The sequence below is a fragment of the Hibiscus syriacus genome, unplaced genomic scaffold (genome assembly GCF_006381635.1).
Source record: "Hibiscus syriacus cultivar Baekdansim isolate YM2019G1 unplaced genomic scaffold, ASM638163v2 tig00109972_pilon, whole genome shotgun sequence".
Taxonomy (NCBI): domain Eukaryota; kingdom Viridiplantae; phylum Streptophyta; class Magnoliopsida; order Malvales; family Malvaceae; genus Hibiscus; species Hibiscus syriacus.
Window position 1 is genome coordinate 1,990,305 of NW_024062543.1, and position 12,899 is coordinate 2,003,203.

At 37.3% G+C, this 12,899-nt stretch overlaps 1 protein-coding gene and 2 pseudogenes across 1 annotated transcript; all 3 read right to left on the minus strand.

Annotated features, from left to right (window-relative positions):
* Nucleotides 1-2,742: 2,742 nt before the first annotated feature.
* On the minus strand, nucleotides 2,743-4,729 carry LOC120211271 (annotated as a pseudogene).
* Nucleotides 4,730-4,841: 112 nt separating this feature from the next.
* Nucleotides 4,842-11,732, minus strand: LOC120211334 (annotated as a pseudogene).
* Nucleotides 11,733-12,015: 283 nt separating this feature from the next.
* Nucleotides 12,016-12,887, minus strand: LOC120211335. Its single transcript, XM_039209895.1, has 4 exons — nucleotides 12,682-12,887; nucleotides 12,519-12,643; nucleotides 12,339-12,436; nucleotides 12,016-12,117 (listed from the first exon to the last, which is right to left on the minus strand). The coding sequence occupies exons 1-4, from the start codon at nucleotides 12,885-12,887 to the stop codon at nucleotides 12,016-12,018; spliced, it is 531 nt and encodes a 176-aa protein (XP_039065826.1).
* Nucleotides 12,888-12,899: the final 12 nt, after the last annotated feature.

The following is a 12,899-nucleotide window of genomic DNA, read 5'->3' on the forward strand; positions in this document are numbered from 1 at the left end:
TATAAAATATTAAATTGTGTTATTTTTTTATTTTTGTGTATGTAATGACTAAGTCAACCCTATTTTAGACCATTAGGGAGATATTCGCATATATTATATCGAAAACATTAGGGTAAAATATAGGCTTAATTATAAAATAATTATTCAAATTATATCATTTTTTTCAAATAGGTGTCTAAACTTTTTTATTAAATCATCCAAATGTCTAACGTTACAAACATTATAATTTTAGGTCTCCATGACGTAATGGTTGTTAAAAAACTTCATTAAATGGCATGTATCATATTCTAGTAATTTTAAAAAAAAATTATTTAAAAATATAATTTTATCTAAAAAAACTGAAACTTTTGAAAGTCCTTAAAAAACCCAAACTTTGAAAACCTTTATTCAAATCTCTATATCCATGCCGGCCACCCCGTTCACCGTCGTTGTTGTCGATAAACCTCTACCCGACCAAACCGTCACTGATGACCTAGACACCCGAAGAACCCCTAATTGACGATTTTAACCCAACAAAAATAATACAAAAATCACAAAAATTGAAAATACCTTACGCTTTGACGACAACCACGACGACATGGACAAGGACGACTGACAAAGGAGATGACAAGAACGGCATCAGCGATGGCATTCGTGGCTGATAAGGGAGGTTAGAGTTAGGGTTAAGGATTTGAAATATTTAGGTTTTTTTTTGTAATTTTAGGAAAAATAGAGTTTTTTTATAAATATAATATTTTTATTTTTGAAAAAACTCAAAATTATCAGAGTATAACACATGTCAACTAACGGAATTTATGAACGGTCTTTACGTCTATAATACCTAAATAACGTTTATAACGTTAGACACCTAAATAATTAAAAAAAAAGTTTGGACTCTATTTGAGAAAAACGATATAGTTTGTAGACTTTATAATTAAGGCTAAAATATAACAAAAATATCTATTTGCCTAACACTTGAGCTTTCTTCTAAATATCATCTCTTCCATCTCTTTCCTTCTCCAAAAGGCCAACGTTTCATCGAACTGCAAACATATCAAACGAAACAAAAAATTGATTTTCCATAGTCACATTCATTAAACATACACGGAACAAAAACATTTCAAAGAAAAAACATACCGATCCGCCATCTTCATCGTATTCGCTCAAATTTCGAATTATAATTTCAAATGTGTCCTCACATTGGACGTTCGATCTTTGTCTCGAAGAACAATCCTCTTCAATTCTATCTCCTTTTCCTAATCGCTTCGGTCGTTGTTGTCCTCGTTGTCGTTCTTCTTCTTCTTCGGATTCTTGAAGAGACGGAACTTCGCCGGGATCCAACTCGACGGTGCACACTTTCTTATCCTTCGCATTGCTGCCCAATCCAATGGAGTTAAAAGCGACATCGGATTCGATCAACTTATTTTTTAGGGTTCTAATATGGTTTGCAGTAATCTTCAGCAAAACGTGGAAATATCCATCAAAACGACGATAAAAAACGAGTAAAAACACAACACAACAATTGGAGTAAAGCAAAAGAGAAATGGAAGGAGACGAAAGATTGCTCCAGCCCTGAAAAAATGTGTTGAACAAAGCCCTAGCAACCGCTGTAATGGCAGACATTTTTCGAAAAAAGGTGATTTTCCTCGGTCGATCGAGTAACCAAATATATAAAAGGGTAAAGTACACAACTGGTCCATCGACTATAAGATACCGCTTTATTAAGTGTCTGGAATATTAAAAGTTACAAAATGGTCATATGATTATAGAATATTGCTTTGTAAGTCCCCTGACTATTAAAAGTTACAAAATAGTCACCCGACTATTCATTATATTCCAAACACATCATGTTCCGTTAAAAAATTGGTTGTTGTTTAAGCTGAATGTTAACGTGATGACTTATTTATGACAATCGTTTGAGATTTTGAGATCAGATTTTATCATATCACAATCAACAAGTTAATGTTCAACTCAGGATACCATCAATTTTTTTAACGTAAAATGATGGGTTTAAAATATAATGAATAGTCGGGTAACCATTTTGTAACTTTTAATAGTTAAGGGATTCAATAAAACAACACTCCATATTCAGATGATTATTTTGTAACTTTTAATAATCGAGGTACTTAATAAAACAATACCATATATTCGTTGGTTTTCTAGTAATTTAATTATAGTAATGTTTTATGTTTAAATCTATAGTAATTACTTGCATGAATTCAATTTTTTTTAAATTACTTACATGTAGGGTTTATTATAGAGGTACATTTATTTTGTGGTGACGAAACTTCGTTGAAAGTGCAGGGAATAGGATTTTAGCAGGGTATGGAAAGCAATTGGCCTGATGTTTCTACCTCGTACGACACCGTACCCACAAATATATAAGTTTAAGTATATAAGATTTAAGGTAACGAAGTGATCTTAGAAAGTTACATTAAAAATATAAGAGTACAAAATTATAAAATTTTAGAAAATGTAAGATTAATACACTAATAAAAAGTATAAAAGAAATACTTAAATTATATAATAATCTCTAATATTTCCAATGAAACCATTGGTTTAGGATAAAAGATTTGTGTTTTTGGCCGTGTAAAATAATATTAAAGTGATCATTTGACTATTCGATTTCACATTGAGTGTTTCAGAAAAAGCTAAATAAGACCATCAATCGTGATGATAATCCATAACAGTACCCTCACGAGATTAAATAGAGAGAACGTCGCGCGGTTTAAAGTAATGCATGAATATTATGATACACACCGAACAACAATTTACTCCTTTCAATTAAGGAAAAATACAATGAGCCCCCTATTTCAACACTCACCAAGGAATCCATGGGGCCAATAACAATTATCCCATATCTGTAACAGGTCTCCCTACAACAATCGACGGCAAACATTCTTCTGGGTTGGCATAAAAATAATCCTTCCGTTTAGGTTTCCCGGGGAACTGAAGTCTCTGATACGAACTCCCCATTCGATTCGCATGAGCCGCCTTCACCGCCTGCGAGAATTCATTCCATTTCAACGTTCCATTCTTGTATTGATCGACCAAACTAATGAAAACCAATCTTTCTAGACTAATTGTCATCTTGTATCCCAGGTATCTGGTTAATACAATCAGTGAAAATCAATAAATTCATTCAGTTAAACATGCTTGTTCGATTCTTTCTCCGATACCGGACGTACCTCCCATGACCTTCCACGACTTTCGCCATGTTGCCTCCCTAGGTAGGCAAGAAGATGTCACTGTCTAATGAAACCAGATAATCCAATGCTGCCATTTGGTTTGAATGGTTCTGGAATGGTTTGAGGTCTGAAGGTGGTAACAAAGTTTCCTTCTTCACCTGTTTCAGAGCAAAGGGTCAAGGACTTTGATTATCAAATTGGACTTCATTGCAAATAAAGCTAGACTCTGGGGGGTTTTAATGAAATTTACCAGATTTGGATAGAATGCTTTGAGAACTGCCAATCTCTTGTTTCCACCATATATATTGCCAGCAGCTATACATATTTGGATTTGAGGATTAATATTGAATGCTCTCAGTGTAATTGCTGTCTCTAATGGTGTCAATGGGCGGAGTCCAGCTTCTCTTTTGCGCTTCGGATCTATTTCCTTTTCCTTCCACCATGGAATAGCATACCTAGACATGAATATCGTTAGAATATTCAAATTAGGGTTTAGGGCTTAAAACACTAATCTGAAAAGACCCCAGGTAAAGGCGGAGAAGTTTCTAATCCTACGTCTTAATTTCTAACCCTAGTCTCTACTATCCATGTACACTGTGGTGATCACTTGATTATAAATGAAACATACGTAATAGAAATATATTCGAATTAGGTTTAGGGTGTAAAACACTGATCCGAAAAGACCCAGGTAAAGACGGAGAAATTTCACTAATAGTACGTCTTAATTTCTAACCCTAATCTCTACTATATATTTATTTGTGGTGATCACTTGATTATAAATGAAACTTGCGTAATAAGAAATATACTCGAATTAGGTTTTCTAAGAAGATCATGAATGGTATTAGTTGTTCACCTCAGTCTTGTAAGCTCTTCAGCTTCACTTTGATTGCAGCCCTCAGAACAACCAGAAAATGCTAACATATCCATTTCCTAAGAAAGGGCCTTTTCTCCTCAAAATTCTTATGACCTTCTTCCCCATTTCTTCTATTGCAGGATTGAATCTTAGGGCTTCATAGTTAACTCTACACCTCATCTTTTGGACCTCAACGGGTAGATTATTACCGAGCCTAATATCCGTTTTGGCTAACCGTACCACTTCGTATCTTTGGAAACGAGGCAAAACCTGCATTCAGTCATCCCCGGAAAACATTTAACGTTCGGCACCGGTTAACGATTTCCCGGTATCGTAACACGGATACGAGGTTAACTCACGGTGGTGTTGTAATAGGACATGTTAACTCACGTTGGACCAGCTAACGGGGGACATGGAGTAGAGTCCATCTCTTTCTATTGTTTTTCTCAACCGTGGAGGGAGATGTTTGATTATACAGACTTCACCGGCGAGAGATTTTATAAAGTAATCCACATTCCATATGTCTTTGAATGGGCTGCCACAACGAAAACGAATAATTACACGAGTTCAGTATGATACGGAAATGAAAATCGTAATTCGATCGATGAAATAGTAACGGAATATCCGACCTCTCATTAAGCCGAAACGAAGTTTTATCCAATTCGGGAACTACAAGTGTGAGATTCAAGAGCCTAGCTACAGAAACCATGTCAAAAATCTGTTCACGAAGTAACAAAATTTGTGAGGAATTTTAATCAGGGTCCATTTTTTAACACCGTGCAAGACAAGAAACCTGCAAATCGTTTCCCTGCTAATACCCTTTTAGGGTTTTAGGTTTGTGGTTTCAACCTTAAACTATATATATATATATATATATTCATGGTTCAGCTTCAGCATCAACATCAGTTTCTTGTTGCTGATCCTCAGAAACTTGTAATTCATCATCAACTCTTGCCAAACACTCTTCAGGGTTTGTATAAAAGTAGTCTTCTTCCTTCGGCTTACCGGAAATCACCGATCTTTTCAAAGGGTTCCCCATACGATCCACATGAGCTTCATTCATTTCCGATGAGAATTCTTCCCAGCTTATTGATCCAGCCCTGAACAGATCCACTAGATCCACGATCGCCTTCCGGTCCAACAGAATTGTTTTCTTGAACCCCAGTTAACTGATCAATAACATTGAAATTCGATTAAAAAAACACCATCAATCTTGTATTAAATTTAGACTCGAACTAGTAGATCTTACCGTCTATGGCCTTCGACCACTTTGGCCATGCTGCCATCTGGTTTGAATGGTTCCTGAAAGGTTCAAGCTCTGATGGTGGTAGTAAAGTTTCATTCTTCACCTATAGTACAAATCACCAAGTAAGTTTCAACCGGATGCCGAACTAGTCGTTCGACAGATCGTAAAAACGAACGAAATTCGAATTAATCGTTCAGCTATTAACTAACCAGATTGGGATAAGCTGCTCTAAGTGTTGTCAATCTTCTTTCTCCTCCATATATATCTCCAGCAGCTATATAAACTTGGATATTGCGGTCGATCCCCAATGCCTGTAATGTTAGTGCTGTTTCCTCAGGTGTCAAAGGGCATAAACCATCCAGTTTCTTCTTCTCCGAAACTATTACCTTTTCTCTCCACCATGGATATGCATATCTGATATTCACATTATCATATGATTAAATGATTGGATTCACTCGAATCTCATTAGAACATCGTACTAATAACGCGAATGTATAATCATGCATTCGCGTTATTAGCATGTTGCTCGAACGGGAGCTGATGCATAGCTATTTTGTTTACCTCATTTTCGTTAACTCGTTGATCTCTTGTTCGTTGCAGCCTTCGTTACAACCGGAGAATGCGATCATATCCATTTCGTATCGGAGATGAAGGACTAGGAAAGGACCCTTTTCTCTTAGTATCCGAACAATCTTCTGGGCCAACGCTTGTATCGGAGGTGCGAACCTCAGTTTCTCGTAGTTTACTCGGCAACATAGCTTTTGCACCTCTTCCGGGAGTCCATTGTTAACCAGCCTTGCATCTGGTTTATGGAAATGCATCATTGGTGTTGAAAGTATTGTTAAAATGATTTTCAAGTTTGGCAACCAACTTTGAAAAAATGGTTTTCAAAGTTTGGTAAATGTTTCTTTGAAAATGGTTTTCAAAGTTTGGTAAATGTTTCTTTGAAAAATAGTTTTTCAAAATTTGGTAGATGTTTGTTGAAAAATGATAATGGGATAATCACAATTAATCCCTAGGCTTTAGGGTATTTACAAGATTAAGTCCTTAGTTTCAACTATAAATACCCTAGCTCATTTAGCTTCAAAACAATCCCAAAAATCATTTCTTTCTCCCAATACTAGAGAGTTTTCTTGTGAGTAGTGAGTGTTTTGTAAACACCTGTAAATTTTCTCTCTTAGTAAAAGATCTGCAGCAGTCCGGAGACGTAAGCACAATTGGCTGAACTCCGTTATCAATTTCGAGTATTATTTTTCCGCTTTTATTTCGCATTCTCACTAATCTGGTTATAGGGAAATTACTCGTACTCGGTTTATTTCCTAATAACTGGCATCAGAGCTTTTGGTTGTGAATTGTCAATTTTTTGTGAGGTTACTATTCATTACTATTCATGTGAATAGTGAATTTCGTGAATAGTAAAAATTTTGTCGGCGATACGAGTTTGTCGACGGAGGTGTTCTAATACACGGTGGTTCACAAGAATTGTCAGAAACGTTCCAAACGAAATCAGATGGGAGCGATGGCTGCAGACGAAGGGAATGTGAAAATTGAAAAGTTCGATGGTGCGGACTTTGGCTTTTGGAAGATGCAGATCGAAGATTTTTTGTACCAGAAAAATCTATATCAACTTCTCTCAGGAAAGCAACCAGAGGGCATGAAGAATGAAGACTAGGCTCTTCTCGACAGACAAGCCCTCTGAGTTATCCGACTGACGTTATCCCGCAATGTTTCTTTCAACATAGCAAAGGAAAAGACCACGGCGGGTCTTATGGTGGCTCTCTCCAGTATGTATGAGAAGTCATCAGCCTCAAACAAAGTGCACTTGATGAGGCGATTATTCAATTTGCGGATGACGGAAGGGGCATCGATGGCACAACACCTAAATGAACTCAACACAATCACAGCCCAGTTGAGTTCAGTGGAAATTGAATTCGATGATGAAGTTCGAGCTTTAATTCTCTTATCATCTCTACCATACAGTTGGAATGCTACTGTTACAACAGTTGGCAGCTCGTCGGGAAATAGTAAATTGAAATTCGACGATGTTCGGGATCTGGTACTGAGCGAAGAAATTCGACGGAGAGAATCTGGTGAAGCATCAACCTCCTCAACCTTGCACATGGAGTCCAGAGGGAGAACTTCAGAAAGAAATTCAAATCGTGGCAGATTGAAATCCAGAAGGGGCAAATCAAGAACAGGAAAGAAAGATTTTACCTGTTATAATTATGGCAAGAAGGGTCACTTTAAAAGAGATTGTCGAGCACTGAAGAAATATACCGGTGTACAGGAATCTGCCAACATGACAGAGGAGACAGGTGATGTCATGATTCTAAGCGTCAATACTCCGATTGAATCATGGATCTTGGATTCAGGGGCATCTTTCCACTCCACCCCATGCCGAGAAATCATGGAGAACTATGTCAGTGGTGATTTTGGGAAGATTCATCTAGCCGATGATGAAACCTTGAAGATCGTCGGAAAAGGTGACATCCGATTAAAGTTGCCAAACCAGACCACCTGGAAGCTGACAAGAGTGAGACATATTCCTGGCCTCAAAAGGAATTTGATTTCTGTAGGACAGCTTGATGGAGAATGATATAGTACAACCTTTTCTGGCTGTGAATGGAAGATTACCAAAGGAGCACTCCTCATTGCTCGTGGTAAGAAAACTGGTACTCTCTATATAACCTCAAATTTAGAGAATATTATTGTAGTAGCAGATGCTGATGGAAAATCAAACCTATGGCACCAAAGGCTTGGCCATATGAGTGAGAAATGGATGAAGACACTTTTGTCAAAGGGGAAGTTGTCGGATCTAAAGAATGTAGATGTCTAACTATGCAAGGATTGCATCTTTGGCAAACAAAAGAAAGTCAGCTTTGCAAAGATTGATAAGACACCCAAGGCTGAAAAGTTAGAGTTGGTTTATACTGATGTATGGGGACCATCTCCAGTTCCATCTCTTGCAGGCTCATTATATTATGTCACCTTCATCGATGACTCTACAAGGAAGGTGTGGGTTTATTTTCTGAAGAAAAAATCAGAAGTCTTTGATACCTTCAGAAAATGGAAGGTCATGGTGGAAAATGAGACTGGTCTGAAAGTCAAGCGGTTGAGGTCTGATAATGGAGGAGAATACAAAAATCGTAGATTCAGAGAATTTTGCGCAAACAATGGGATCAAGATAGAGACAACAGTTCTCATGACACCGCAACAGAATGGCGTAGCAGAGCGCATGAACAGAACTCTGAATGAACGTGCCAGAAGCATGAGGATACATGCCGGATTGCCCAAATTTCTATGGGCTGAAGCTATCAACACTGCAACTTACTTGATCAACCGCGGGCCCTCAGTTCCTTTGGATGGCAGAATACCAGAGGAAGTTTGGAGCAAGAAATAAATGAACCTTTCATACTTAAGAGTGTTTGGTTGTATTTCTTATGTACACATAAACTCTGCTGAAAGAAGTAAACTTGATGCCAAGTCCAACAAATGTGTCTTTGTTGGTTATGGTGGTGATGAGTTCGGCTACCAGTTTTGGGACTATGAAAATCGGAAGATCATCAGAAGCAGAGATGTCATTTTCAATGAGAATGTGATGTACAAAGACAGGTCAACTGTAGAATCAAGCAGCTCCAATACCAAAGCTGAAACAAAGGAATTTGCTGAGTTCGAGGAGATTTCTGGAAATGATGTTCAGATCAGTCCTGAAGCAATTCAAGAAGAACCAGACACACTGGAACTAAGACGCTCCTCCAAAATTCCTAAATCAACCCAACGTTATTCTCTTTCTTTGCAATACTTGTTGCTGACTGACAATGGTGAACCAGAGTGCTATGATGAAGCAATGCAGGTGGAGGATTCAGTCAAGTGGGAGTCTTCCATGAAATATGAGATGGACTCGCTTATGTCAAATCAGAAGTGGGAATTAGCTGAATTATTATCAGGCAAGAAAGCGCTCCACAACAAGTGGATTTACAGGATCAAGAAAGAGCACGATGGGAGCAAACGCTACAAAGCAAGATTGGTTGTCAAAGGTTTTCAGCAAAAGGAAGGTATTGACTACAATGAAATTTTCTCTCCAGTTGTAAAACTGTCTACAATCAGACTGGTGTTGAAAACTGTAGCTGCAGAAAATTTACATCTTGAGCAGTTAGATGCAAAGACAACTTTCCTTCATGGTGATTTAAAGGAAGAAATCTATATGAGGCAGCCAGAAGGCTTCATAGAGGCAGGCAAGAAAAACTTGGTATGGAGGTTGAAGAAGAGCTTGTATGGTTTAAAACAAGCTCCTAGACAGTGGTACAAGAAGTTCGATAGCTTCATGGGTAGCAGTGGTTTTACCAGATGCCAAGCAGATCATTGTTGCTACATCAAGAGGTTCGACAATAGCTTCATTATTTTATTATTGTATGTTGATGACATGCTCGTTGCAGGCTCAAACATGCAAGAGATTATAAACTTGAAGCAAAAATTGTTGAAGCAGTTTGCTATGAAGGATCTGGGCGCTACAAAGTAGATTCTTGGGATGAGGATTACGAGAGACACAAAGTCGGGGACTTTGATGTTATCACAGGCTGAGTATATCAAAAAAGTACTCTCCAGGTTCAACATGCAAGATCCTAAACCAGTAAGTACACCTTTAGGTGTTCATTTTAGACTCTCCAAAGAACAGTCACCAAAGACGGAGGAAGAACGTGCACACATGGTGAAGGTGCCGTATGCCTCAGCAATTGGAAGTCTATTGTATGCCATGGTTTGTACCAGACCAGATATTGCTCAAGCAGTGGGAGCTGTTAGCAGGTACATGAATAATCCAGGCAAGGTACATTGGGAAGCAGTCAAATGGATCCTCAGATATTTGCGCGGTACTACAAACAAAGCACTTTGTTTCAAAGGTGGAGATACGATACTGACAGGCTATGTAGATGCTGACTTAGCCGGAAATGTTGACATCAGAAGGAGCACTACAGGGTATGTCTATACTCTAGGAGGAACCGCAGTGAGTTGGGTTTCTCAACTACAGAAGATAGTTGCTCTCTCCACAATTGAAGCAGAATATGTCGTTGTTACGGAAGCCAGCAAGGAGATGGTTTGGCTCCAAAGTTTCTTAGAAGAGTTAGGCAAGAAACAAGAAAACAATGTCTTGTATTGCAACAGTCAAAGTGTTATACATCTAGCAAAGAATCCATTTTTTCATTCCAGGACAAAGCACATACAATTGCGATATTATTTTATCCGGTCTCTTCTGGAAGATGGGATTTTAAAACTTGAAAAGATCAGTGGAGCTCAAAATCCGGCAGACTTGTTGATAAAGACGGTGACTACAGACAAACTGAAGTTGTGTTCAACTTCAGTTGGCATGCTAGAGTAACAAGACTAGAAAAGCTGTTGCATTGATTGAGGTGTGAAGACAGATTAAAATCAGTCTTCAAGTGGGAGATTGTTGAAAGTATTGTTAAAATGATTTTCAAGTTTGGCAACCAACTTTGAAAAAATGGTTTTCAAAGTTTGGTAAATGTTTCTTTGAAAATGATTTTTAAAGTTTGGTAAATGTTTCTTTGAAAAATAGTTTTTCAAAGTTTGGTAGATGTTTGTTGAAAAATGATAATGTGATAATCACAATTAATCCCTAGGCTTTAGGGTATTTACAAGATTAAGTCCTTAGTTTCAACTATAAATACCCTAGCTCATTTAGCTTCAAAACAATCCCAAAAATAATTTCTTTCTCCCAATACTAGAGAGTTTTCTTGTGAGTAGTGAGTGTTTTGTAAACACCTGTAAATTTTCTCTCTTAGTAAAAGATCTGCAGCAATCCGGAGATGTAAGCACAATTGGCTGAACTCCGTTATCAATTTCGGGTATTATTTTTCCGCTTTTATTTCGCATTCTCACTAATCTGGTTATAGGGAAATTACTCGTACTCGGTTTATTTCCTAACAATTGGTGCGTTTGAATCTGGGGAAGAATATGTAATCGTATTCGTTTATTTATTTTCGAAGATATTCATATTTAATTCGTTTAACGTTTGTGAGTTCCATCTAATGTTTACTTGTACAATCTCCTTTTACCCTTTCATTTGCAAAGATAACGAGAAATGGTGAAATTACACCATTAGTCCTTAAACTCTTTAAACTTTACTGTTTAAACTCTAAAATTTATTATATATTCAATTTAGTCTCTACCTTCACCAATATTTAAAATGTAAAAAAATAAAAAGAAATCGGGTTAACGAGCTTATAAGCGATCCGAAAAATGAGCTTATTCGTGAACATAAATGAATCAAACACACATTTAGTCGTGTTCATTCATAAAAAATTTATTCTATTATTTAACTTAATAAACGAACGTTATATGAACGGTTCACGAACATTTCATACCCTTTCTTCGTTTACACCCCTACGTGTGTACGGAAGCCTACCACGTTATAGTAATATGTCATGTTAGACCAACTGATTGGTGACATTGGGGAAATTCTACCGTGCGGCGACCTTAATATACGGCTAAGAAAAGACGTTACCGATTTTATTATTATTATTTTTAACATTTCCGGTAAAAAATTACAGAAACATTATTAATTCTACCTAAAACATTAATGTTTTTAATATTTTCGGTAAAATGTTTTAGGTAACGCTTTACCAAATCGGTAGAGCGCCCAATAATAAAAAAATCGGTAGAAATACCTTACATCTAAACAGTACTTCGATCCCTTATCCTAAATTACCACTTTTGTAATACTAATCAAACACTTACAGGCCGACATAAGTACTAACAAGAACAAAATATATCCTCCAAAATTTTCTGTCTTTCATCACACGCGGGCACAATTCATATCTTAATTTCTTGATTTCCTGCATAAGAAAAATTTGTTTTACATAAATTATTAATTATCGAAGTACAATATCTGATACGATTCTTGCATATTTCGATGGCAATTGAAATTTAAAATGATAAAAAATTACACGAAAATTCATCTTAAAACAAATATATGACCACAAATGTCACCTTTTTAGTTTTTTCTTTTCGTCCAAATTTTAGAAACGTAATTCAAAATTTAAATGTAACTTTTCACCTCAACAGTAGTAAGAACAAGAGTGGCATGCCTCTCTTGCCATTCACTCAGATCCTTCCGTACATTGGTCCCCGCAACACTCGCATCGGACGGTTCCGGTTCATATACTCGGAAAAACTGAATTTCAAATTTTGGTTTTTCACTTTTTAAAGAAAAATATATAAAATCGAATGAAGAAATTACCGCGGACAAGGGAAGAGAAGTTCTGGAAAGTACTAGAAGTGAAACCTCTAACGAATCCTCTCAAATCATCAGTGAGACCAAAGTTCCGGAGCTCCGAATCGTATATTGCGGAGGATCCGAGAAATATGAACCGGGGGCGGCAACGGAGAGGGAGGAGAGTTGAGGAGGGATATTATCGGAAATGGACTTGGAGAGGCTCTGGAATTGGATTTGATCGGCTTGCCGGAGAACCGCGGTTTTGAATTCATCGGCTTTATTGGAGGCTTCAAGAGCAAGCTCCCTGGACTTCTTGGCGGTTCCGGCGATTTTGTTCGGCTTTGCCGCTTCTTCAGCGAAGGACTTGGCGCGCTTCAAAAAACCTTCCATTTTTTCTCTTTT